This window comes from Linderina pennispora (genome assembly GCF_002104995.1).
Source record: "Linderina pennispora strain ATCC 12442 chromosome Unknown DL89scaffold_15, whole genome shotgun sequence".
Taxonomy (NCBI): domain Eukaryota; kingdom Fungi; phylum Kickxellomycota; class Kickxellomycetes; order Kickxellales; family Kickxellaceae; genus Linderina; species Linderina pennispora.
The window spans coordinates 250,696-275,617 of record NW_024468263.1 but is presented as its reverse complement, the minus strand read 5'-3'; the positions used below and the strand labels follow the sequence as shown (position 1 = coordinate 275,617).

General features: G+C 53.9%; 12 protein-coding genes and 1 non-coding gene across 13 annotated transcripts; 3 read left to right on the top strand and 10 right to left on the bottom strand.

The window, feature by feature from the left end:
- Nucleotides 1-36: 36 nt before the first annotated feature.
- On the bottom strand, nucleotides 37-1,635 carry DL89DRAFT_270085 (uncharacterized protein). Its single transcript, XM_040888555.1, has 6 exons — nucleotides 1,186-1,635; nucleotides 922-1,163; nucleotides 786-849; nucleotides 637-760; nucleotides 237-593; nucleotides 37-211 (listed from the first exon to the last, which is right to left on the bottom strand). Exons 1-6 carry the CDS (start codon nucleotides 1,420-1,422, stop codon nucleotides 87-89), a joined length of 1,149 nt encoding a protein of 382 aa, XP_040740536.1. The 5' UTR covers nucleotides 1,423-1,635; the 3' UTR covers nucleotides 37-86.
- Nucleotides 1,636-2,144: 509 nt separating this feature from the next.
- DL89DRAFT_226670 (uncharacterized protein) lies at nucleotides 2,145-3,324 on the bottom strand (the record flags this gene model as incomplete). Its single annotated transcript, XM_040884821.1, has 2 exons — nucleotides 2,145-3,047; nucleotides 3,178-3,324. 2 exons carry the CDS (start codon nucleotides 3,322-3,324, stop codon nucleotides 2,145-2,147), a joined length of 1,050 nt encoding a protein of 349 aa, XP_040740535.1.
- Nucleotides 3,325-3,487: 163 nt separating this feature from the next.
- Nucleotides 3,488-5,053, bottom strand: DL89DRAFT_64763 (uncharacterized protein). Its single transcript, XM_040891935.1, has one exon. It carries the CDS (start codon nucleotides 4,769-4,771, stop codon nucleotides 3,905-3,907), a length of 867 nt encoding a protein of 288 aa, XP_040740534.1. The 5' UTR covers nucleotides 4,772-5,053; the 3' UTR covers nucleotides 3,488-3,904.
- Nucleotides 5,054-5,287: 234 nt separating this feature from the next.
- DL89DRAFT_270083 (uncharacterized protein) lies at nucleotides 5,288-6,106 on the bottom strand. Its single transcript, XM_040888554.1, has 2 exons — nucleotides 5,744-6,106; nucleotides 5,288-5,717 (listed from the first exon to the last, which is right to left on the bottom strand). The coding sequence occupies exons 1-2, from the start codon at nucleotides 5,831-5,833 to the stop codon at nucleotides 5,367-5,369; spliced, it is 441 nt and encodes a 146-aa protein (XP_040740533.1). The 5' UTR covers nucleotides 5,834-6,106; the 3' UTR covers nucleotides 5,288-5,366.
- Nucleotides 5,985-6,083, bottom strand: DL89DRAFT_t125. Its single transcript has one exon. It is a non-coding gene; the product is annotated as a tRNA-Ile (tRNA).
- Nucleotides 6,107-6,258: 152 nt separating the features above from the next.
- On the bottom strand, nucleotides 6,259-6,663 carry DL89DRAFT_226526 (uncharacterized protein; the record flags this gene model as incomplete). The annotated part of the gene is made up of 1 exon (XM_040884815.1): nucleotides 6,259-6,663. A coding segment is annotated over one exon (405 nt), but the record flags the coding sequence as incomplete, so codon positions are not given.
- A 772-nt stretch (nucleotides 6,664-7,435) lies between these two features.
- Nucleotides 7,436-8,815, top strand: DL89DRAFT_270082 (uncharacterized protein). Its single transcript, XM_040888553.1, has 3 exons — nucleotides 7,436-7,685; nucleotides 7,753-7,848; nucleotides 7,883-8,815. Exons 1-3 carry the CDS (start codon nucleotides 7,482-7,484, stop codon nucleotides 8,576-8,578), a joined length of 996 nt encoding a protein of 331 aa, XP_040740531.1. The 5' UTR covers nucleotides 7,436-7,481; the 3' UTR covers nucleotides 8,579-8,815.
- A 2,250-nt stretch (nucleotides 8,816-11,065) lies between these two features.
- On the bottom strand, nucleotides 11,066-11,455 carry DL89DRAFT_260180 (uncharacterized protein; the record flags this gene model as incomplete). Its single annotated transcript, XM_040885759.1, has 1 exon — nucleotides 11,066-11,455. One exon carries the CDS (start codon nucleotides 11,453-11,455, stop codon nucleotides 11,066-11,068), a length of 390 nt encoding a protein of 129 aa, XP_040740530.1.
- Nucleotides 11,456-14,791: 3,336 nt separating this feature from the next.
- Nucleotides 14,792-15,136, bottom strand: DL89DRAFT_203168 (uncharacterized protein; the record flags this gene model as incomplete). Its single annotated transcript, XM_040884018.1, has 1 exon — nucleotides 14,792-15,136. A coding segment is annotated over one exon (345 nt), but the record flags the coding sequence as incomplete, so codon positions are not given.
- Nucleotides 15,137-18,866: 3,730 nt separating this feature from the next.
- DL89DRAFT_324954 (uncharacterized protein) lies at nucleotides 18,867-19,408 on the bottom strand (the record flags this gene model as incomplete). The annotated part of the gene is made up of 2 exons (XM_040891497.1): nucleotides 18,867-19,258; nucleotides 19,354-19,408. 2 exons carry the CDS (start codon nucleotides 19,406-19,408, stop codon nucleotides 18,867-18,869), a joined length of 447 nt encoding a protein of 148 aa, XP_040740528.1.
- A 262-nt stretch (nucleotides 19,409-19,670) lies between these two features.
- DL89DRAFT_64697 (WD40 repeat-like protein) lies at nucleotides 19,671-21,035 on the top strand. Its single transcript, XM_040891933.1, has one exon. The coding sequence runs from the start codon at nucleotides 19,720-19,722 to the stop codon at nucleotides 21,001-21,003; it is 1,284 nt and encodes a 427-aa protein (XP_040740527.1). The 5' UTR covers nucleotides 19,671-19,719; the 3' UTR covers nucleotides 21,004-21,035.
- On the bottom strand, nucleotides 21,036-21,430 carry DL89DRAFT_64698 (uncharacterized protein). Its single transcript, XM_040891934.1, has one exon. The coding sequence runs from the start codon at nucleotides 21,272-21,274 to the stop codon at nucleotides 21,068-21,070; it is 207 nt and encodes a 68-aa protein (XP_040740526.1). The 5' UTR covers nucleotides 21,275-21,430; the 3' UTR covers nucleotides 21,036-21,067.
- A 381-nt stretch (nucleotides 21,431-21,811) lies between these two features.
- DL89DRAFT_226546 (WD40 repeat-like protein) lies at nucleotides 21,812-23,725 on the top strand (the record flags this gene model as incomplete). The annotated part of the gene is made up of 2 exons (XM_040884816.1): nucleotides 21,812-21,996; nucleotides 22,690-23,725. 2 exons carry the CDS (start codon nucleotides 21,812-21,814, stop codon nucleotides 23,723-23,725), a joined length of 1,221 nt encoding a protein of 406 aa, XP_040740525.1.
- Between the last annotated feature and the right edge of the window lie 1,197 nt (nucleotides 23,726-24,922).

Sequence of the window (24,922 nt, the reverse complement as noted above, 5' to 3'; positions counted from 1 at the left end):
ATAGCATCTCTCTTTAAGGTAGACACGTCTCAGGACTAACATAGAATATGACCTGTTGTTGGTCAAAATATATTGAAAATTAGTAATTAAAAAATCACAGTGGCAAAATCTTTCCAAAATCTGTTGTTCAAGATGCTATCCATTGCATCTGGCGAGTTTGTAAAAAACACGATGCAATCAGTACTTGATGGTGGTGATGGCAGGCATGAAACTGTGCCCAATGCAAAATGGTGGACACAATGTTGAAAACGCCTGCACGCCGCTACCAAAGTCAGCATCATATAGCTTGATCCGAGTCAAGTCCGAGGTAATGCTTTGGACATCGAATGTCATACCACTCAAGAAGGTGCCAATATCGCATGTATCGGCTTCCATGATGTCCATTGCTGTCCCAACTGCTGCTGGTGTGACGCTGTCTGTGGTTTTTCGGATGCGACTTGCCACCTCCGCAAGTGATTGGTTGGTAATCAGAGACTGTGCATGACCGACTGGGAGCACTTCCACCATACCCAGCAGCGGGTTGCCTATGCAATTCAGATGCTCCATTCCAAGGCGATGGCGAAGGCTGAATGGGAGTAAAATATAGTGATTGCCTGTGGTCCTGCGGTTTGCGCCCAAGGAGCTTCCCCAGCCAACTTTGGTTTTTGTTTGCTGCATCGTAGCTCGCTTGCCCATTCAGCTTGTATCCAATCGCGCAGAGGATATCATGGTCGGATAAGCGTGTTCCAGGTGGCACATGTTCCAGCAGCTCGAGGCGAAGCTCGTCCAGCTTCTCGCGCCGGAACCCGAAACAGATGGGTGCGTAGCGGCTGCTTGCTGGATACGTAGCCCATCACTTTCCCGCGCGAGCTAGGGTGACAGCCATTTCAACCAGTCAGTCAGTATCGAGCGTTCCTGTAAGTGCCATAGTGATGTTTGAACTCATCACCAATCTCAGCTCGCTCGTTTGGCAAGTATTTGAGGGTAATCCGGTCGTCAAGGCAATAGTTGGGCAGCTTCGCCGGCACACCAGTGAGCAGCGCCCGTGTTTCTTCAGCCCAGCGGTTGAGAACCTCAGCAGGTACTGTACGCGTCAGCAATGCTACGGTTGATGTTTGGATGAAATAATAATACCGCTGTTCTCCTTCAATCGGAACGACATGGAAATTGGCAAGTCTGATCAGCTTGGTGTCCTTCATCAGGAACCGCAATATTGCCAACAGGTGACAAGTCGCTGGGCCACGTCGCAGGGTCAAAGTTGGCGGATTCAATGTCTTGATAGTGGATATCGGACTGCGACTCACGGTAGTCAGGCAAGTTGAGCTTGGTCTTGTCCACGATAATGTCCATGGTATCGTAGCCGGTCTGCTTGAGATACCCAGCCATGTGCGGGAAATGCACCAGGGTCCGGTAGAACGCCTCCTCGAGTTCTCTTGCAGGCATGAAAGTTAGCGGACCTGTCAGTATTGGCGTAGAAAATATGACAACCTCGTATTAGAAACAGGCCATGTAGCGCCCTGCTTTGCTGAGCCGGTAGGCTTTGGATTCAACGCTGTTTGCAAAGTAGTGCATGTCAACAAGAAATCAATGAGTAGAATGTGGATAAGGAAACTTGAGAAGAAGCCAAAAAAAACATCCGAATATATACTGTGTCCGGTTTGTTTTGGCGCAAGGAAAGAAATGGCTAGTTGAGGTGGTAGGGGGTATATCTAACATCCTTCACACGAGACACAATTGGGAGTTGACAATGAGTGGCTTGGCGACCATGCATCTTCTCTTGCAAATAGTGTATGTATTTGTATGGTGGGTTGCGTCTGTGCGGTGGGAAAAGTTCAAAGCCACTCAGCATCATATCTTTTGAATGGGTCTTCCCTATGTTGTGCACTAGAATGTAAATAGCGGCACCGGAATGAAGAGATCCGGAGGGTCTGCACTTACACGCCAGGCAGTGGCTATTATACCCTTTACTTGGTGCTTTGATAAAATAGGACTTGAGAGATGGAAATCCCTGAATACAAATATGACACCCATGTCGCCGCTTCACTGCAGCATGTAGCCGTTTCAAAAAAAAAGACACTATTTCACCAACAAGTAGTGTTGACAGGCTTACAAAATTAAAAAGTAGTCTATACGTACGTTTCTAGTCTAAAAGACCAAACACAACTTCAGATAGCAGCCCTGACTGGCTCCAGTCGGTACTTTAGCTCTTTGCCTGCCTTGGTCTCTGGCTTCCACTTGTCGTACAGCATAATGAGGCGGCGCAGCTCGGCCCTGAGCACCGAGTTCTGTCTGATCTCGGGCTCGTCCCACAGCGTGCGCATGATCCACGGGATGTAGAACGGGTTGAGCTTCTCGGCCGCATTGAATGGCCGGTAGTTCATGTGGATCTGCTCGCCACTGGCCCGGCTCACCGCAGCACCACCGCTCTGGATCGCTGACTGCGACACAGCCGACGTCGAGTACAATAGCCATTTGACCGACAGCTTGTACACGTCCGGCTCGCCGTACACGGTGGAGTGGCCCGAGTGGCCCCACAGCGAGCCCGCCACGACCTCGCTTAGATGGATCAGCAGGTCGTGGTCGTAGATGCCCATGTTGCGCAGGCGCAAGGCAAACACTATCAGGTTGCTCAGAAAGTCGTCCAGGTAGTGCGGCGCATCAATATACACGGCCCGGTAGACATTCGGATGTGACACTCCCTGCAGGATGCCCGAATACAGCGGCACAACCTCGTCCACCCACGAGCCAACACAGATCAGCCGCACACCCTTGTGCAGGATCGTGCTCAGCGCGGCCACGTATCGCTGGCTCTGCGGCGAACTCGGGTCCATCAGCTCAAACAGCTCGCGCGCCGCCTCCGACTCGATGTACCGGATCACCACGTTGTCGCGCAGATACGGCATTGGCCCATGGCTGATACCAGCCATTGCTAGCATGCACACGCGCTGCCGCCGTGGCACCACCAGGCCGAGCTCCATCAGCCGCTCCAGCAGCAGGGCCGACACCGGCGTGCCTTGCGAGTGCGTCACCACAAAGACTGTGTCTGCCGCGCCCAGCACATCGGCACGCTGGGAGCGTTCTGGCATCAGCATCTCGGCAGCCACTAGCGATGGGTCGATCTCCACCCGCTTGGCTTTCTTCTTGGTCCGCCTTGCTGTCGTCAGGGCCTTCCAGGGCCTCCCGAATCTCCGCCGGGACCGGTCCGGGGTCAATTATCTGCGACAGAAGCAAATCGACACGATCCTCGATGCGGCCCTCGCCCACGAGTGGAAACAAGCTGATATCCGAGTCGCTGACATCCACGCTGTGGTTCTCCGTCAGATACGTATGCAGGGCCTCGCGCATCATCACACAGAACTTCTCCGACTTGCCGGTCGGCTCGCCAGCTACCATCTGCAGCATCTTCGTCGGGAACCAGCCGTGGAATACCGATCACAGCGATCTTACCCAGTTTACGCGCTCCCAAACCCATAGCAGCGTTGATTTCGCTGGCTGTCGGCGCCAGCTGGTCGTTGTGGACGGGCCCATGGTGCTGGCCGGTTGCGTCTGCCAGCTTTGGGCCATCGACAAAGGTGCGCTGCCCACTCTGGTGCGATCTCGTATGCAGAGTCAAACAGGTTGCGGCCCAATACCCGTAGGCGCTTGGAAATGGGTGCATCAGCAGTTACTGGCGTGTCGCTGTTCTTGCGCTTCGGTGACTGCGGAGTCGGCTCAGGAACTGGCGGGGCATCAGCGAACTCTAGCGCCGGCAACAGCATGTTTTGCTGCTGCTGCACGTTGTGTCCGCTCGCAGTTCTGTCGCTGATTTTGGGCTCTGATGCTTTCTGACTCGCTCTATCTGCTGTCGGCTCGGTCCACGCTAGTATTTCTGGAGCCCTGCGCTTGCTCGCCATCGTTATGCCCCAGCGATGCATATCCGTTGCGGTTAGTATCTGATGATGACGTCACTGGACGCTTGCTCAGTGGAGGTATTATCTACACCCGCTGGCAGCACCTCGCTGGCAGCCAGAGCTTGTGGGTCAGCAGATCGTGAGCCGAGCAGTGGCCACCACCAGCTGGACCCGGAGTTGTGCTGCTCGGGACTGGGCAGGGAATCCTCATCAGGCAGTAGTGGAGGCTCGGGATCTGCCGGATGAGATTGGCTTGTGACTGGCTCAGGCTCAGATATATCCGCAAATTGCTGCTGGTCACTTGACTCGCGCCTGGGCTCACACTCAGCAGTCTCAGAGTTATCAGCAACAGCAGCTTCGGCAGCTTCGGCAGCTTCAGATTCAGGTGCGGGCGCCGTCGCAGTCGTCGCAGCAGTCGTCGGTGCAGACCACCACCCGAGCCCCCAGTATGACCTCGGACTCGACGGTACACCCGGGTCATCTATTGCAAGCCTGCCAGTCTGCTGATTCTGCGGCGCAGCCTCAGCAATCTGCCCCGTGGAAGTATCCTCGGCACTCTCCCCGCCATTGCTGCATAGATTTCCCCTCTCCTTCACAGTGCCTTCACCCGGCTCCCTCCTCGCCTGCTCTGCCTCAATGCCCCTGAGCCTCTCCACCGCGCTCTCCGCCTTGACCCTGCGAATCGTCAGCCGAGCCAGCGCCGACCACAAAAGCGACACGTTCTGCTCGCCCGCCACCCTTCCGGGCGACTCGGCCGACACCACAGGCTTTGCCAGCCTGCCCACCGACCCGTCCGAGCTCTTCGATACACCGGACGCCCGTGAGATGCTCGACTCCAGCGACTTGCTTGAGCCAGCCGACACGCTGCGCGCCGTCGTGGCCTCCGAACACTCCTCCTCCATGGGACGCAACCAGCGGCCGCATCATCTCCAGGGTCTTGGCATTGCGGTGCCTCCGGATATGGCGTGGCCTGGGCAGAGCAGCCTGCTCCCCGACCACCGGTGTGCCTGGCCGCCCAGTGAATGTCCGGGCGCGGACGCTGGGCGCCCGTGCTGGAGCTATCGATGGCGACGACGGCTGTGAGACAAAGCGGCCCAGGCCGACTGATGTGCTGCGCCGCAGTGTGTGGGCGCCCTTGGCCGAGAGATTCGATGGCTGTGGGCGCAGGTAGTGTATGTAGTCGGCGTCCTGTGCTGACCAGCTGCGCGGCCGCGCATCAAAGTCGCTGATGGTTGGAGTCATATGTGCGTGTATGGTGGACGGAACCTGTCCTGCATTCATATATGTGCCGTGTAAAACAAGAGAGTAGTAATGTACAAGCGTGTGAGGAAGAAAGTTGGCAATTGAAATTCGAAAGCTGCAAAGGGAGAAAGATGAAATAGCGCAGAAACCGTGCGGGCAGAGTCAAACCTGGTGTGTTTTTTGTTAATTAACCACCGCCACTGCGCATGTGTCCAGTCACTGGGTATGCTTTGCTCGCTGCACCGCATTTATTTATCACAGGTCAAAGCACGCAAGCAAATCGGTTTCCGTTTCCTCGACCTCCGCCTCGGCGTTCCTCGTCTCGACCTCAAACCACACGTGCGAGCCATAGCAGATACACAGCTCCTCGTCTGCTGCAATGTCCCGGAGCGCTGTATACCGGATCACCCCGCGCTCCACGTCCCGCATAAACCCAATGTTCTCGTGCCCAAACGGCTCGTGGTTGAACATGCTGCCCAGGCCCAGCGCCAATGCAAAGCCGCCTGGCCACTTGTACGTGTAGTCGTCGAGCTTCGTGTACTGCCCGTGCGCATTGTATTCGCTGTGGTCAAACAAAAGCACTGGCGATATGTGCACCAATGTGCCCTGGCGATTGGCTGCCGCGTGAACACCCCGCGTCCGCGCTTTTCGTGCGTGCGCAGCTCGAGACACGGAAGCGCCGGCAATCGGATCGTGGTATTGTCCTCGGTCTCGGATGGCATCGCTGCGGTGTGTAAAAAAAGGAGGCGGAAGGGACTAGCAACCCTTTCTCCCTAAAAACGACAAAAAAAGGCATTTGACAGCCTCCTTTGTCCTTGGAATCGTCTATTGTGGCACTGGCTAAGCCACACGTTTTTCGGTGGGAGGCAAAAATGCCCTATGCCAGGATCGAACTGGCGGCCATCGCGTGACTCAAACATAGCTCTTGCTAAGCTATAAGCACGACACTCTAACCGACTGAGTTAATAGGGCATACCCAGAATCCAGACTAAAATCCGTTCTGTTTTCGGAATCTGAATTTTTCAAAATGCATAAAACGCACTATCACAGCCCTACCTGCCTGCGTGGCTTACAGGTCCGTAGCATGCAAGTAACAGCGCTAGGATGGGTAAAATCTATTGAAAACCCCGCACGAGCTTTTACATGGCTACCCTCGCTCCAGGGCATCAATAATAATATCATTCTCCAAGCGTACACGGCGCGTCTTCACACGAATGTCCTCCAGCAGCTGCTGCCGCTGCTCGACCTCGCCCCTCAAAGCACTCAGCTTTGCCTCCAGCAGGCGCTCGGCCTCCCTCTGCGGCCTCGCAAACACAGCCTCCTCATCCTCAGTCTCGGTGTCCTCGTGGTCCGACCGGTTGGCCTGCCTGGCGACCACAGCCAGTGGCGCGTCCTCTGAAGACTCCGAGCCATTATCGGGTGCAATGCGCGCGCGCTTGCGGGCAGCGCGGGATTCGCGGGTGTCGTGAGCGCGAATGTGCTTTTGGAGAAAATCGGCGCGCTTGTAGACTTTGCCGCAGTTGTCTGCCGGGCACAGGTAGGAGCGCTTGCCAGGTATGCACCGCCAGATGCTCGATTAATTGGCGCCGGTCGGAAAACGGCGTCTCGCAGTTTGTCCAGGCGCAGAAATATGCGCTGCGTTTGCCCTTGCCGACATGGTCGGCCAGAAGATGCGCGGCCAATTCGTACTGCTGTGGGAAGTCTGCCGGGCAATTGTACCATTCGCAGGGAATGCGCGCGTGTGTCGAGGCGTCTGTGGTGCTGGGCACATTGGACATGTCCATTTTTTTAAAAATACATTGAGCAGCGAGGCGAGAGCGAAGAGATAGGGATAAATAATTCGCTTGGGATCGCACAATTTTATTTTTCCAGATTAAAGTCACTGAAAGCGGCCAGGAGTGAACAGAATGGGATTCGGTGTTCCGGAGGTAGATCTGGGGTGGCTCTCGCAGAACGGAACCTGGACCAGCCAAGCACTGGCGGGGTTGGTGACTAACCATGTCATGCCCTCGGTTTTCACAAAGCTGGCCGGGAGATAGAGTCACTGGTACTTTACCAGGATTCGCGCAGAAGTTCCAAACAGGCAACCACCTGAACATTGACCGAGAGGCCACAGGCCAATAGGCTGCGGAGTTAATGGCGAGCTCCCATGCAATGCTCACATCGAACTCACATCCGTGCAGATAACGCAAGCAACAGCCCCCTTATCCTCATCCTCACTCAGGGAAATCCCAGAGCAGCAGCAACAGCAGACAGGCGACAAGACCTGGCAGCAATAAAAAGGGGAGGGCAGCGGCAGCACTCTCTCTGTCCCTCACATCAACCAGCAACTCGCCTCCACCCAATTACTTTTTTATACCAGCAGTACTAATGTCGTCCGAGAAACCCAAGCACCGCTTCGAGACACTGGCGCTGCACGCCGGGCACACGCCCGACTCGGCGTCGAATTCCCGCGCAGTGCCCATCTACCAGACCTCCAGCTTCGTGTTCAACAACGCCGAGCACGGCGCCAACCTGTTTGCGTTGAAGGAGTTGGGCAACATCTACTCGCGCATCGGCAATCCGACCACCGACGTGTTCGAGCAGCGCATTGCCGGCGCTGGAAGGCGGCGTGGGTGCTGTGGCGACGTCCTCGGGGCAGTCGGCGCAGTTCGTCGTGGCAGCCACGCTGTGCGAGCCCGGCGACAACATCGTCAGCACCAGCTACCTGTATGGTGGCACGTACAACCAGTTCAAGGTGGCCTTCCCGCGTCCTGGGCATCAACGTCAAGTTCGTGTCGGGCGACGATGTCGACGAGCTCGAGGCGCTGATCGACGACCGCACCAGAGCCGTGTATATCGAGACCATCGGAAACCCAAAGTACAACGTCCCGGATATCCGCCGGATTGCCGACGTCGCGCACAAGCATGGCGTGCCGCTGGTGGTTGACAACACCTTTGGCATGGGTGGGTACCTGGCGCGGCCCATCGAGCACGGCGCTGACATCGTCACCCACTCGGCCACCAAGTGGATCAACGGCCACGGCACCACTGTCGGCGGAGTCGTCATTGACGCTGGAACGTTCCCGTGGAACAACGGCAAGTTCCCCGCCTTTACCGAGCCATCCGACGGCTACCACGGACTGCGCTTCTGGGAGACCTTCGGTCCCGAGGGCCCGTTCAAGGCCAACATTGCCTTCATTACGCGCGCACGCGTCGAGATCCTGCGCGACCTGGGACCGTGTGCCACGCCCTTCGCCGCATGGCTGTTCGTCCAGGGCCTCGAGACGCTGCCGTTGCGTGGCGAGCGTCACAACACCAATGCCCTGGCGCTGGCGCGCTGGCTGGCACAGCACGAGTCGGTCTCCTGGGTCTCCTACCCCGGCCTGGAGGACCACCCGTATCACGAGAACGCAAAGAAGTACCTGGTCAACGGCTTCGGCGGCGTGCTGAGCTTTGGCGTCAAGGGTGGCGCTAGTGCTGCCTAACGCCTTCGTTTCGGCGCTCAAGCTGACGTCCCACCTCGCTAACGTAGGCGATGGAAAGACATTGGCCATCCAGCCCACTGCTACGACGCACCAGCAGCTGTCGGACGAGGAGCAGCTGGCTTCCGGCGTCACCCCCGACCTTATCCGCGTGTCGGTCGGCCTTGAGCACATCGATGACATTAAGGACGATTTTGAGCAAGCCCTGCGCGCCTCGCAGGTATAAAATGTAGAGCGCTACACAAACTTAATTTTATCCTTGAAGTAGCGAAGGCTCTGTATCGTAATGAAAGAGAGCTGGTTTGTCACTGGCGAAATTTGAATAAACGGTTTAAAACGGGACCAGTGACAGAGACTTTAGTGTTCGGATCAGGCGATTGATCAGGAGAGGGACCAAGGAGCTAGCGGGGTCGGATGGTTCCATCACGGTATCAAGCAAATCACAAACGATCTTTACGGTACTCAGCCATGGTTCCAGTGTCAGTGAGGTCGTACATCGCCAGTCCAGGGTACAGTTACTTCACTAGATTATATGCCAGGAGACACCCAGCATCCGTGACCACCCTTTGCATCATAGGACACCTAACCACTATGTATTAGGTATTCTCTGGCGCCACCACTGCATCATCCCAGTCTGCTCGCTCTATTCTCAGCTCCAACAGATGCGGAAGATGAGCCTCTTGCTCATACCGGCCACAGAATAATGAATACAAGCAGCTAATAACGAATCCCGCCAACGCCAACTTCTGGACCACGTCCATGTTCACCTTGGGCAGTAGATCGTCAATGGGACACCCCTTGTATTCAATACAAAGAGATTTCTGATATTGAAATGAGGTCCATGCCATGTCGTTTACCAGAACATCTTAGGAGAGAAATTCCACGTAGACCAGGTAGCCTTTGTGTAAATGCCTCATGCGGGTCGTAGTCGAATCTAGGGGATGCGCGACTGCAGATAGTATGTCTGCACATCGTCAACGTGTAGATGCCTGCATATTATGTGGTCAATAGCACTGGGGAGCTTCATGATTTCAGCCGACGGGTCACTGTACAGTCCGCTGAATATGCTTGTGTTGATGGTGTGTAGTCGCGGAAGACAAAGCTCAAAAAGGCCAGACACCTCAAACACAGCCTGAACATCGTCCGACCTTATGGGTGTTTAGCGTTTCAATGGCTACCCTGCTATTATACTTGTTTGGCTCACAAATAAGATCGATCCTTGTGGCAGAAACTGACAATGCAGTCGCCAAAAGAGACCTCACCAGAGTTTCTAGATGTAGAACTGAAAGTAGATTCTTCACATGGCTCCTTGTGGAGCTCAATGGTACAGTGGAATTGTGGTTTTCTCCATAGGAGTGCACACGCAAGCCTATTGGCTGGCATATGCACAAGTTGTTGTCTCCCATCCGATACTCATCTTCGGGGTAGCAGTCGTAATAGAATATATCGATTACCCTCATCAGAACTGGTCTGCTTTGGGATACCTTATACATATTGCTGTAGAAAGAAGTACATACTGAGACTGCTATGGGAAGTGGGACTAGATGCACGATATCTGCCTCTCACCAGGCGGTGATCACGCTATGCAAGAATTGACAGCGTCTACATACCAATCGTCGTCTGTGCATACATCTAATTAAATCCAATCATGCCACCACTCGTCTGGATATTGCCCACATCATAGATACTCCACATTGTAAGAGTGCTAAGCAGCCAGCAGCCAGTAGCTAGCACCATATATAAAAGCCCACGAGGTTTAGAAAGCAGTGGTACTTCACAAGAGGGAGGGACGAGGATCACTGCCATATTCGCTGGGTTGATCCCCAATTCTCACGACTCAGGTGTTTGGGGGGTATTAGACCAAATGCATTTGCATGTGCTGAATACTCAATGGCCGTTACATCCGCTCTCAGTACAGGGGCCCTTGATGGAAAAATGCCCGAATTCTGGAGTTGCCATGGAAGGGGTATAAGTAGGGATCCCTCTGCGCGCATTGGCTTATCTGCTCATAACAAGCTGCTTTTCTTTCCACACTACTTCCACGCTACTTCCATACTACTTCTATATTTTTCTATGCTTTTCTCAATCAAGACCCTCATTGCCTCCGTCTTTGCTTTCGCTGCTGCTGCCCATGCTTGCCAGGGCAGCGAAGTTCAGTGCAAGCCAGGCAATGACAGGGTGCTCCTGCACTGCAACCATGGCTCGTGGGAGACTCTTCCGTGCGGCACTAACCAGCACTGCATGACAATGATGCCTGGGATGGTCCATTGCATGTAACTCTCGAAACAAGCTTTACACGAGGAATCAATAAATTTGTTCGTCCTATTATATACCAAGCTCAAGAGCTATATCTGTAGGAGAGACTGCAAATACAGAACAAGCGACAAGATCGGAACCAGCTGCACAAGTGCTGCTTCTTTCCCAACCCCCACAGCCCAATTCCTGGCAAGTGCTCGTTCTGTAATCGTTCACCCTACATCACAAATATTACTACACGCCCTCATATATCCAATGCACAAAAGTCCTGACCTTGCGGGTTGTCTGCAGATAGTCCCGGAATTGCATCTCTAGTTCATTGCGCAACCAGGTATCCATCATCTGCTGAGTGTACATTTCTCTTTCCATCTCGTCAGGTGGGCGAAAACTTCCCCACAGCTCGTAGCATGCGCAGCCGAGTTCGAGAAACTGAGCAATCTCTCGCTGCTCAACCAACCTCAGCCTGCGCTCCAGATCCTCGCGCATGTTTAGAGAGTCTTCAGTCCAGCTGTGCAGCTCTTCTTCAATCATATTGCGTAGCCAGTTACAGCGATTAATGACATCTTTGGTTGCCCGCAGTTGCAGGTTGACCTTAGGCAAGCAAACCACCCGAGTCATCGGCATACCAGCCAGGCGCTGTGATGGGGCCAGGTTCCGAGATAGATAGATTCTCAAAGTTGAGCGTATCCTCAAAATCCATGTGGTACAATATCTACTACCCTAATATGCGGTAAAGCGCTGCGAAAAGCTACTAGGAGCAAGGCTGAATTGAACTCGGGAAATAAATTGAAGTGCTGTACACTGTCTTTGCATGGCCCAACCTGCCAGGGCGATTATAAATGAACTCAGGTAAAAAGCCTTAGGTTTTGGGACTTTACCGCCCCTTCACATGATGCACACAGGCATACAGCAAACGCTACATTGGTGTTCAGCAACTATAAAGTGCTAGTGAGGTGAATTAAAAGAAACACAATGCAAGAGCTAGATGGATCGCCTGCAATAGGCTGCTACTGCTTCACTCACTATACTCAGTGAACAGCCATGGCATTATTACATATGCAGGCCAGATAGTTCTCATAGCATGCCTGAATTGGTCATCAATCTCCCTACCCAGCCACTCAGTAACTCGCTGAAGTTGCTTTTTCCGTTTGTCATCATGGTAACTATCTGCTACTTTATCGCAAAGTTTCACGCAGAGCATACCGATACCGAAAACGATCCGCTCCTCGCTCTTACGAATAGTCGTAAGATCTGCCCTCGCCTTCATCCGCAGCTGATAGGTAGATCGCTGAGGGAAGAGAGTATAGCGTTCCAGCTCGCTTTCCAGACCTTTGCGGAGCTCTGCAAGGTTGACTGCCCTGACTATATTTTTGTTCAGCAAGTGAAGCGTCCTGTCCGCTTCGTTTGGCAGCCAACGCGGCTTGGTGATATGACTGCCTGTGGGCATGGTTGTGCTTTGTGGCATATATAGAAAGACAGTGAGAATGAAATGCAAAAACGAAAACTGTATAGAAAAAGAGCAAAGAAAAAAGTGCCCTAGGTATCATACTTTGCCGCTATATCGATGGCAACTGACTTGGCTCATTATTCTATTCACGTTCATGTGATTTTGTATCTATTAATGGAAGCGCAACGCTGCGCCTGCTAGGCTTCACTGTTCCACAATATTAGACTAGTGTCATTACATGGTGCCGTTTTCCAGAAAAAGTGGTTGAATATGAATGGCGCCTATGTAAAAGAGACAAATTAGGTTAGACTGCAAGCGACTCCATTGGGTTTGCGGTATTCTTAATTGATGACGCAAATGCATGCGACAGGAAATCAAGCTCGAGGAAGGCACGGCTGCGGATATGCAAATGCATGGCAATCCACTCTGTCCGCCAGAAGTGCAGGACTGGGTAATGTAATCAGCAGCAGCACTGAGCAGTGGTAATCCATCACCAGATGATGAGCAAAAATCCCTCATGCAATGAGCTGACCACATGGCGATTTGGGCCACATGTCCAGTTCGATATATGGTGGCAGTGGTCTGGGCAGGATAATCGTAGGCACTGGGGGCATTAATGACCGGATATTAACTACAAACCTACAGCAGACCTATCTGCGATTCTGGCCAGTATGGCAGCCGGCGCAACTGAGTAGTGTCCCTGGTCTGCAGACATACTTGATTCTGGCTAAATAGCCCACTGTGGGTGGGATAGGCAAAAGCACCTCATTGACTCCTTTCCTTCAGATCGTCAAGACAAGCATGCATCTTTTGAACGGAATCATCGTTGTGCTCTTTTCCTGCGTTGCAACCACGCTCTGCCAGTCCTGCAGGGGCAATCAAGCACAGTGCGTTCCAGGAAACAAGTCGATCATCCGTCACTGCATCAGCGGCAAATGGACAACTGTTGCGTGTGGTGCCAACCAGCGCTGCATGACCATGGCTTCGGGGACAACTCATTGCATGTAGCAAAGAGCACGACACCCAGTGCACCCCAAACAGCCTTCACGCCCATTGCTTACATGCCAGCTAGGTCTAATAATTTAGATACTACCTAGGTGCCTTCAAAAATTAGATTTAGCTTCTGCCCTACGCCTGTCCGGCAAACTGATGCTCTCCCGCACGCATTGTATCGTGTCATGCCCACGTTTCCTCATTGGGATTAACGCTAGTATGCATGCAACCCCCGAGACACATCATTGCATCATCTCCCCCTTGGCACATCGCCTATTTCCAGGCCTATGCGGATCGCCGGCCCATCTTCGGCCAGTGCAGAGCCTGAGCGAAGGGATTGCGCACGGGTGTCGGCTAGGCCTGAGCACTGTGGGGGTGGACACTCAGACCACAGCCCATTGGGGAGGACTCAACTGATTGTTTCACCGGATATTTCGCCATTTTTGTTTGGCGGGTGTGTCGACAATTAATGCCCAACCAGAATCCGCTGGCGCTGTCCCCGATCGCTGCACTGATAGCTAGCGGAATTTCGCCTGTGGGCCGCTTTGGAAAGCAATGCGTCCCCTCCCCAAAGGTTTAGGCTTCTAAAGCGGAGAGAGTTGACTCATATGAAACCAGACGCACATGCGCTGACCACCCCCCCACTGGGCAATTGGCCAGTTAACCCCGGGGATGGTCACAGCTCGTCATCGTCGTGCGGATCTGTGCGCCGGGGTTTAGTTGGGCCTCTAGCCTTTGGGGAGCCGGCGGCACCGAATAAGCACGTCGCCAATGGGGCACGTTTACAGGACTAATATGTGCTGACGATAGTAAAATTAGCTGGCGCTGCGGAGCGTTGGCCAGTCTCCCCAACAATCGATATAGGTCACTGGAAGATGAATTCTTGAGTGGGCGGTGGTATGTGCGGGAATCGTCGGAATGAACCATTTGAAATGCAGAGTATCTCCCCATTGCTGACAGCGAGCAGGTGGGGAGGGGCATTTTCCGTGGCCTGCTGAATGACGCTAGCGTGTCCACAAAGCACGCAGCCTCCATGGCGCACTGGCCTGCTCGCTCACCATTCCCAATCAGCTGGCTAACTGTACGTACATACGCGTATATTGGTGAAAGGCAGTGGAATTGGTGTGGTGTATTTACAAGTCGCATAGAAAAGATATGTACATATGGCGGGATTTAGTGCAGCAGAGAGCTGATCGGCGGCAGCACAGTGCCCGGGTGGCCGTACATGGCTGGGCTGTTGCAGGCAGTCGAGGCTGAGCTGGCACCGCTGTCCAAGGGCGATCTGGGGGCGGCAGCGTAGACCGGGCTCATCTGCTTGAAAGTGTACATCTGAGGCTCGTAGTGGTACTGAGCCAGCTCGCGGTGAGCAGGGCGGGGCGACGGAGTGGTCATGAACTGCACACTAAAGGCAGGCGAGGTCTGGCGGCTGACCGGAGCAGTCTGCGGCGACGACATGTCCGAGTGCATAGGGAGACCCGGCAGCAACAGTCTCCACGCTGGAGCGGCGACGCGGCTTGGTGTAGGTCCGGATCGTGGGTTTGCATGTGCTTGCGCAGGCTGGTCTTGCGGGTGAACCGCTTGCTGCAGCCGGGGTGCTCGCAGCCGTACGGCCGAACACCGGTGTGGGTGCGGCGATGGCGCGCCAGCGAGGACGAGTCGCTGAAGCTACGCTCGCAGACCTCGCAGGTGTGCGGGCGCTCGCCAGAGTGCGTGCGGTAGTGGACCTTGAGGGCCGAGCGCTGGATGAAGCGCTTCTCGCAGCCAGCCCATGGGCACTCGAATGGCTTGATGCCGGTGTGGATGCGGAAGTGGCGGACCAGGTCCGACTTGCGCGCAAATGAGCGGTCGCAGTTGTGCCACGAGCAGGCAAACGACTTGCCCGGCGCAGCGTCGGCGCAGCAGCTGTCGGCGGCAGCATCGGCGGCGGTGTGGGTGTGGGTATCGATGAGGGAACAGACGTCCATGTTTTCTGTGTTTGGAGCTGTGATTTTAATGTGCTCAGGCTGCTGGCAAAGGACCAAGAAGGAAAAAAGTCTGGCTATAATATTTCGGAGGAAAAGATATCGCTGGAGTCCCGAGCACCGAGTCCTTTTTATAGAGCACGCGGTGCGGCCATATGCACAGTGTGAGAGAAAGCGCCAAAAGTCTTGCAATTCGTGCAGCCCAGCAAGAACACGCCCCGGGATTTTTGTGGCCTGCAGCGTGCGGGCGGCTGCTAGAAGAGAAAGCACGAGCCAGCTGATGGCCGCTGATAGCGTATCAGGAACAGATCGCCGCGCTGCAATTGGGCGGATGCCGCCGCTGATGGAGAACCTGCTGCTTGCAGCCGGGGGCAGGGGGGTGGCAGGCGACCCGGCCCATTCATTCCTCGATTTTCCGCGGCCGGACATGTGTCAAGGACCCTCCCGCTCGGGGCAGGCGCTGCAGAAGCCGCTATCACGACTGATCCTGGACGCGATAATGCACGGCGAGTTTTTTTGCGCTCTGGGCTTTTTCTCTAGCTCTGGCATGCGTGATGGAGCAGCGATAACCACTACCCCTGGCACACGTTGACTCTGGACGCAGCATCCACACCGCCAGCTAGCACTGTGAAGCCTTATCTGGTGTCCATCAGCGCTGCCATCGATTGCACAAGCGGCTATGTTGTAGTGAGCAGTAGCAGCCGGTGCTACTGGGCGGCACAGGGCGGCGTGGGTGGAACCCAGCACAGGGCACATTCCAACACGGCTGGGCATTGGCAAGCAGAGGCACTGTGGCCATTCTCTCTGCGCTTCCGAGGTCCATCGATAGCGACATCAGCTCGCAAATGGCGATGAGTAAAATCGCCCAAGGGTCGGCTAGCAAGTTACAGGGAGGTCATTTTCATATGAAACGCCTAGCTACTAATCGGCTGAGGAGACGTTTCAGCCTAGCGTGATAAATCGTCTCTCCGAGCTTTTTTTCCCACATCGATGAACTCCAGCTAGCCACTTGTCACCTCGAGAGGTGCATATAGAAGAGTTCTCCAAAGCTGTGCGGATGGCTCAGTTTTTCAATACACACTATGCTCACAGTAGATGACGTACGATAGAACAGATAGACCCAGCCTGACTCTGGACGCAGTTCAGGGGTACGTGAATATGCTGGCACGACGTCGCCGACGTGCAGGGATTTTCTAGTTGGCTGTTTGATCCCAGCGCTATCGATTCTGGCTGGCTGCCCCCTAGGGCTACCCCCTAGGCTACCCCCTAGGCTGCTGCAGCAGGGTTGCTTCTGGTGTCAATCCAAGTGGAGCTGCAGCAAGTGACAGCGGACTACCTAATCGCGCTATAGTTGCCGGCGGTGGTATGGAGGCTAATTAGCTCTTCGGCCACAGACATGCGAGATAGCAGAATGGGAAAGTCATGCAATTATGTAGGCCCGATGCAATCGGATCTTGGAATGGCGCTATGCCATGAAATGACGGACATAGGCGGGCTGCTAAACTCGATATCAGCTGTTGATCGTGCTTGGACAGTTTGAAAACAGCTTGTATTGCCTGTAATCCAAATTATAAGATTAATCATGCTTCCTGATCAGATTCTGGGCTGCCCAGTATTTATGGCTAGCCTGCATATATTTGCTGCTGTTTAAAAGGACAATTGAAAATAATTATTGACACTGTTGTGTTTGTTTATGTGTAGATTTTTAAAAGGTAAATTTAATACTAAAGAAAAGAGGAAAGGGAATAGACGAGTTGCGCAGGGTGTTTCAATACGCCGTCTGTGCAACTTATCAGAGGCTAGACTCTACCTCCATATCGTAGGCTGTAGCGGGGCTCTCGTTGGCACCTGGATTTCTGTCACCTGATTCGGCTGACATGTCGACGTCAGGGACAGCCGCAGCGGGCGCGCAACAAGACTATAAAATCGAGCTTGCATTACCTGGATATTTCATGTACCTGGTCAGAATGTGTACTGCTTCGTTTTCAAATCAAACTTGTCCCTTGCATCAGGATCCAGGAATGTAGATGCCTCCTATTCCTATAAGAACAGGGGACCTTTCATTTTGCCTAGATATGTGTGGTTTCTAAGTATTATGTCTCCATTGTGATAAACTTAGATAAGAAATTTACTGCAATTGTTTGGAATATACTTGCTCTCTAGGCACCCTTCTATAACTTATATTTGTTATATAGAATGTGCTTTATGAAAGAACGAAGGAGGAGCTATTAGGTAAAAGGGTAAGTGCCTGTCTAAGTAGTAGTATTAGTCCCTCTGGAATAGTATGAATGGTCAATGTGGGCTAGTGGGTTGATATATAGGATTACTAAACTCTTGTGGATTTGGAACCAGAGCTAGAACTTCGACTATAAAGCCTTTATTAGCAATTAGTGAAGCAGGCTGGTTTTTTATGAGCCTCCTAGGGCAGGCCCCATGTCTCTTTGTCACAGATCAGTTATGATGAAAAGTTTACTAATAGTATATCTCTGGTAGTTTGTTAGTAGGCAGACAAAGCCTACCAATTGTTTAGCAACCTTAGCCCCTTAACCTCATATATGTGTAAATAGTGTGGTTCCAAACCCTTATGATTTTAGGAACCTATAGATCAAGACCTTTTAGGCCACAATGGCCAGCCATACTATTCTATAGGGCAAACACATTTACTATCTAAGCACCTTTCCATAATATATATTGAACATATGTAATATGCTGAATGAAAGAAGGAAGGAGGAATCGTTAGGTGAAGGGGTGGATTCCCATCTAAGTAGTGGTATTAATTGCCTGGAATAGTATGAGTACCTATTGTGGCCTAGGGGGTTTGATTCATGGGTTCCTGAAACCCTATGAATTAGAACAAGTCCAAAAGGGTGCTAGTAGTGTAAGACTAGTATCAACATTAAGTGACAGAGCCAAGGATTATATTGAAGTAAATAATTCTAAAGAAAGAGGAAAGTGTGTAGGTGAGCATAAAACTTTTATGCTGTCGCTCAGGTGGTATAGCCAACACAAAAAATCTATAAAAAGAGAAGGAACAGCAGAATGAAAAGCTATTTGATTCACAGAAATCGGATAGTAAGATTCCTGCATTGCTTGACTACTAAGAAAATACTTTCTTCGAGGTGGCAGAGAGAAAATTGCAGATATAACCAATGTTTCTAGGTGTAGTTGTATATGTCATAAGGCCATGGCAATATTGGTCTGGTAAAGGTTGGGGTAAATATGACTTGTGTTTTCAGAGCAACAATTTGTACGACACCTTTTTACAACGCATATACCGTACCAACGCTTCAGTCATTCAAATCGCTGTTGCTGCCCATGGCCAACAGCAAATTGCTCTCCTAGATGGACCAGGAAAATACCAATCATCTACGCACTCCTATATGGTATACTTTTTTCTAGGCAAGCCCCATGCGTACGACCATGGCAGCTTCCCAGCATGTTTCGATACACAGCTTGCATTGGACACAGAAACCCATGGTGACAGGGTATCATAGGCGAAGCAAATCGTGCCCGCATGGAGAGGGTCACACTTTCCAGGCAATCGTGGAAGATCTTGTTTGGAAAACATTTGGAGACTACTGAAATAGGTGGGCGGTCGGGAGAAGGAAGTGTGAGAACACCGGCACTTCCTCTGCTAGGCTACAATGAGCAGCGACGCCTGGATAGCAGCCAGCCAAGCGGCTAGCGCAGCACACTCGGGTGAATCCGGCATCCGGCCATCAAACAGCAGCTCATCGACAAACGGCGCTACAACGACCTCGGGCAGAGCGATGCGGCGGCCGAGCCAAAACGGCCCCTTGCGCTGGTTCGCGTGCCTCTGCCACTTCAGCCATTTGGCCAGCGTAACCAAGTCGTTCTCGTTGACTTTGGTGCCACTGATAACTGCCGGCAGCACGCTCGATGTCCACAGACCGACAAACTGCAGCATGTAGATGCGCGCATGGTCGCCGGCTGGCACCAGCTGGGTTTCCGGGTACTCGGCGCCTAGACGCCAGACAAAGTCGATGGCGCGGTCCAGTGCAATGTCTGGGCAAGAGACCCCTCGAGGTGCAGGTGGTGGGGAGTGGTTTGGCGGGCGACCCGCAGGGCGAGCTGGGTGATTTCGTGGGGTTTCACGGAACTCACGGCTGGAGGTAATGAAAATGAGTCAGAATCGCTGCCATCGTCGTCGTCCATGGTTGGTGTAAGGGCAAATAGGGGTCCGTCGTTTTATCCAAGGTCGTAGCCGGGATGTGTGTGGGTGTGCAAGTTGGAGTAGCGCCGCGAGAGTGTGCTAATGGAAATTCAAGGGTGAGGAAAAAAAAAGAGGAAAAAAGCAAAGTGGCTCAGATACAAGAGTACAAGGCCAGCAAGTGCACGTGCAGTGAGCCCCATTTCCTCGTGTTCTGTCACTCGAGTGACGCGACTGAGTTTTTTTTTTTTTTTTTTTCGTCTTTTTCTGATTCCGAGCGAACAAATTCACAAAATTCAGCATTTTATATTCCAAAATGGACACGGGCGTCAGACGGGAAGAGGTGCTGCGGCTGATTCTGTGCCAGCTGTCGGCATACGGGTTCTCCAGCCTCAGCCAGGCAATTGCTACGCACACAGGCGTGCCAATGACGGCTGACAGCAATTCGCGACTGGAGGAGCTGGTCTCGCTGGGCCTGCGTGCTGAAAAGGGCCAGGCAGCCGCCGAGGACAATGCGCGCACCGAGGAAGCCATGGAGACCGAGGGCGATGACAAATCGATGGCTGGTGACGACGACTCGTTTACAGGCACAGCATTGGATCTGGAGGCGCCGCGGCGAGGGCTGACGGCCAGCGACGTGCCCGACTACCGGCTGTGGTACCAGACAACGCACAAGGGCATAGCGACAACCGCCGGGTTCAGCAATGACGGCCGGTACATAGCGACGGGCTCGATGGATGCGTCGCTGAAGCTGATCGAGGTGGACCGCCTGCGTGGGCCGTCGGCCGAGCCTGCCGGTCCAGACGAGAAGCCGGTGATCCGGGCCATGTACAACCATGAGCTGGGAATCACGGGGCTGGCGTTCCACCCGAACGGGCTGGTGCTGGCGTCGTGCTCGTCGGACCGCACAATCAAGCTGTTTGACCTGACGGTGGTGCGCGGCAAGCACGCATTCAAGACCATCCAGGACAACTTCGCCTACCGCTCGATTGCATTCCACCCGAGCGGCGAGTATATTGCCGCTGGCGGGGATGCGCCCGAGATCCGCCTCTACGATGTGAAGACGTCGCAGGGATACCTGCTGGGCGGAGATGCGCATGCAAAGAGCGTGACGCAGGTGCGGTACTCGAACACCGGCTCGCTGGTTGCCAGCAGCTCGAGCGACGGAACCGTCAAGCTGTGGGATGGCCAGGCTGGCAAATGCGTGCGGACGATTGCCGACGCACACGGCGGGCGGGCGGTCACGGGCGTCAGCTTCTCCAAGAACCGCAAATACTTGCTGTCCACCGGGCTTGACTCCCGCGCGTGCCTGTGGGACGTGGGCACCGGGCGCCTGGCATGTGCATACGAGGGCGCGGCCCTGGAGTCGCTGAGCGCGAGGGCGGTCTTCTCGTTTGACGAGGCGTTTGTGATGGCTGCCGATGAGCGATCCAACTCGGTGGTGACGTGGGATGCTCAGTCGGGCGAGCTGCTGAAGCGGTCGGCCCACCACCACGCAGCGGTGACGTGGATTGAGCCGGCACCCAACGCCCACGCATTTATGTCATGCTGCGCTGACCACAAGATCCGGTATTGGAGCCCCGAGCCCGCTGCAAACTGAGCTATTTTTGTCTCTGCCGCTTGTCGGGATTAATATGCATTCACGATTGAGAAAATCAGCGCTGTTAGAAGGCACCCAAAAAAACTAAAGTTGGCGCCGATTGTTCGCGGTTCGCGGTTCTTCTATGAAGACCACTCGTTGGGTCGTACGGGCTTGATCGGCAAAGTGGTACTGCGCTGGAAGCAGCCATTGCTTCTGGTGCTGCTGGTAGACTGGGAGGCGCGCTGGCTTCGATCAGCTGCCTCCGATGGTGCTTGTGACACCTGCGCATTATTGCAGCAGCCTTTCTAAACCCCAGACTCCCCTCGCCCGCTCCGGCACCTGAAGATATCAAATGGGAAGCGCATCCAGCCAATATTCTCGCCGTTTATCTGCAAACTGTCGGCCCAAGGCAGCTGCTCGCTTGCCATTCTTCGCCTCTTGGCTCCTCGCTACCCCACATCATTTTTCGTCTCTAACAATCATCCGTATTTCATTCGCGTAATTTATTCCTTGCACTCGGGCGCCTTCTGTTTGCTTGCTCTCCTTTGCCTCCATCGCCCCCTCCCTTATTTTATATTTGTTCTTTACGACTCTCCCCCAAATGAATGACTTTCAGGACGAAGGTTTCGACGAACACAACAACTGCTCTGCGACCACGTCTCCATCCACCCGGCAAGCCATGGTGCACCACGACTGGCTCGACACGCTTATTGAGAGCACGGGTGTGCCACTCACCGACGAACTGCGCACAGCACTGATAGAGGCCATGTTCACTCGCCTGCCACTGGAGCACCGCACCACACTGATGGCTCGCCTCGACGCTATGATGCGCAGAGACTTTATCCGCGATCTGCCGATCGAGCTGTCCACACGGATCCTCAGTTACCTGCCGCTAACCGACATAACCCAGAGTGTCTCGCTGGTGAGCCGCCAGTGGTGGTCCGTGACCCGCAGCCGCTCTCTGTGGCATTCGCTGTTCATGCGGCAAGGCTGGAAAATCGACATGGACCGGTGGGCATTCTACAACACGTTGCCGGTCGAAATGAGCCCGGACGTGGTGATGCTGGAGCAGTACTCGGACGACACCCAGCACTCGTTTGTGCCGATAAACTACGGCACTGCCATGGCCAGCCGCAAGAAGGCCGCCAGCCGGGTAAGGGGTGGACATGCCTGGGCACCCAAGCCGTGGAGCACACAGCCGTTGCCGGAAATCGAGAACCCGTACAGTGAGCTTGTGGCGCTGAAGCGCAGCCGCAGTAACGCCGGCAGCCTCGCCAGCCAGCCACTGCCTAGCATTGGTTCACTGAACCAGCAGCTGGCGAGCATGTCGTTCTCTCCAAACCCCGGCACGGCCACCAAGACCACAGGTGGGTTCTACGGGGATACGGCGCCGCGGTTTGCCTCGGTGCTGAGCCAGCCGCCGGTAGAGGTCGACCAGGCGTACGTCTCGCAGCGCGGCCAGCGCAGCCCTTCTGGCATACAATCGAATGTGCTGTGTGGAGAGTTCTCTTTTGCCGAGCCCATGCCTACGCTGCCGGGCATGTTCCAGCCGGCGCCAGACCGCGCCACCACCCAACGTCACTACAATCCGTCGCAGAACGGCCCTGGTTTGTTCAGTTATCCCGAGTCGCCGAGCACCGAATCTATCCAGCAGCGCCGGGTCCGTGGCAAACTGTACCGGCGGCAGGCGGTTGTTGACGTCAGTTTCCTGCCCCCACTTACCAATATCCCGGCTAACTGCACAGCCTTGGCACACCACGAGAGCGCACCGCCGATCGCACCGGTGGACTGGCTCGACATGTACAAGCGCCAGCATCTGCTGCAGTCGAACTGGGCGCATGGGGACTGTAGGACTATAAGGTGGCCGAATGCGCATACAGAGAGCATCTATTGTCTGCAGTTTGACCGCCACAACCGCCTGTTCACGGGCAGTCGCGATCACACGGTCAAGGTGTGGTATCTGGCTGACAACGGTGAGATCACGCCGCTGGCCACGCTGTGTGCCCACACGGGGTCTGTGCTCACGCTGCAGGTCGACGGGGACACGCTGATTACGGGATCCTCCGATGCGACCATCTGCGTGTGGGACTTGAAAACACAGACAGTCCTACATACGCTGCGGCATTCGGACTCGGTGCTGTCGCTGCGGTTCAACGACAAGTGGCTGGTGACGTCGTCCAAGGACCGGACTGTGCGGGTGTGGGAGCGTGGCTCTGCCTACGCCAGCTCGTTTGAGCTGCGCGGCCACCGTGTGGCCATCAATGCCGTGCAGCTGGTCGACGATATCCTGGTGTCGGCCTCGGGCGACCGCACAATAAAAGTGTGGGACCTGGGCACGCGCTCGTGCATTTTAACCTTGTCCGACCATACCCGCGGCGTCGCATGTCTGGATTTTGACGGCAAATACATTACCTCGGGCAGCAGCGACCGGTCAATCCGCATCTGGAATATCGAGACTGGCCAGTGCGAGCGCACCATCATCAACGCCCACACCGATCTGGTCCGCACCATTATGTTCAACCGCGAAATGGGCGTCATTGTGTCGGGCTCGTATGACGAGTCTATAAAGGTGTGGAGCTTTGAATCTGGCGAGCTGCTACATCGAATCAAGACTGCACACACGTCCAGGGTTTTCAAGCTCATGTTTGACCGTTCAAGGATTGTGTCTTGTTCGCATGACAAGGCTGTGACCGTGACTGATTTTGGCGCAAATGTACCCAATGCTCGGCTATTCTGCTAAAAAAAACATTTTTGCGCTACACCCTGGTGGGAGCGGGGGTCTGTTCATTATTAGCTACTAGAATTATTCTGCTCGCTATGCGAGCTTGGCTGCTAGTCAGCATGGGGTAACATGTCGATACAAACATCACAGCGAACCGGTCATTTGAACGTGTCGGATGGTTGTTGGTGCAATGTCGATCATGGACATCTCCCACCTTGGTGGCCTGCTCAGCGCAGGCGCCTCAGCGCTGGTTCGCTGCTGCTGGTAGCAGAATCCCCTGCTGCTGCATGCCTCTTGCGCGGGTTCTTTGTAGCTGGAGTGGTGCCAGAAGCATCGGCAGCAATGGCCGTAGAACGACGGAACCGTTCAGGAATACTGCCTGAATCACAGAGTGACTGGAAAATGAGCCTGAAGTTTAGACCTGCTGCGAGGTCGCGGTTCAAGAGCCGAGACGAATAGGCTCGCCTGTATTGTGCCATGGCCCGCTTACATGACTCACTTGTACAGCGGAGAAGGCCATGGCACTTCACAGTTGGGTTCTTCGATCTCTGGTAGGCCCGCAGGTTGGGAACATGCTGGAATGTCTGCAGCGACTTTTCGCAGCAGAGCGTGTTGTAGGTCTAGAGCACACGGTGGGTGGTGTAGGGCAAGAAGAAAAAGAAATAAGAAACGAGTAATGAAAGATACCATATATGTGGGTATGTGTGTAGCTTTCGTATAGCGCAAATTCTGAACAAGCTGTCAAGCAATGGTATCTTAATCCAGAGATGTGCAAGCGGTGTGACCATATCAGCAATAGAAAGCGACAGAGTCAAGAAATATATATTGATGAGGAAAGCTAAAGAGAAGTAGGAAGGGAGAGGTGAGCGCAAAGTTTTTATACCATCGCTCAGGTGGCACAGCCAAAAAGAAGATGAAAAATGAACAACTGGATGAAAAACTATGTAGTTCACAGTAATCGGATCTTGAGATTCTAACACACTGGTCTGCTGCCAAAACCTCAGGCCAATCGTATTTTTGAATACCATGTTCATAGCATCGTTAAAATGGAGCAGCGTTGGAAGCTAGCATGTATGGATAGCCCGCAATCCACTGCAGCTTATTTTCGGCCAAGAGACCTCTTGAGCAGCAGAAAACCACATATCTTGACAGATTTACTACCCATACGCAGTTTCAAGCGGGATGTTCCTGCCAAGAAATGAGATGGCCAGTCAA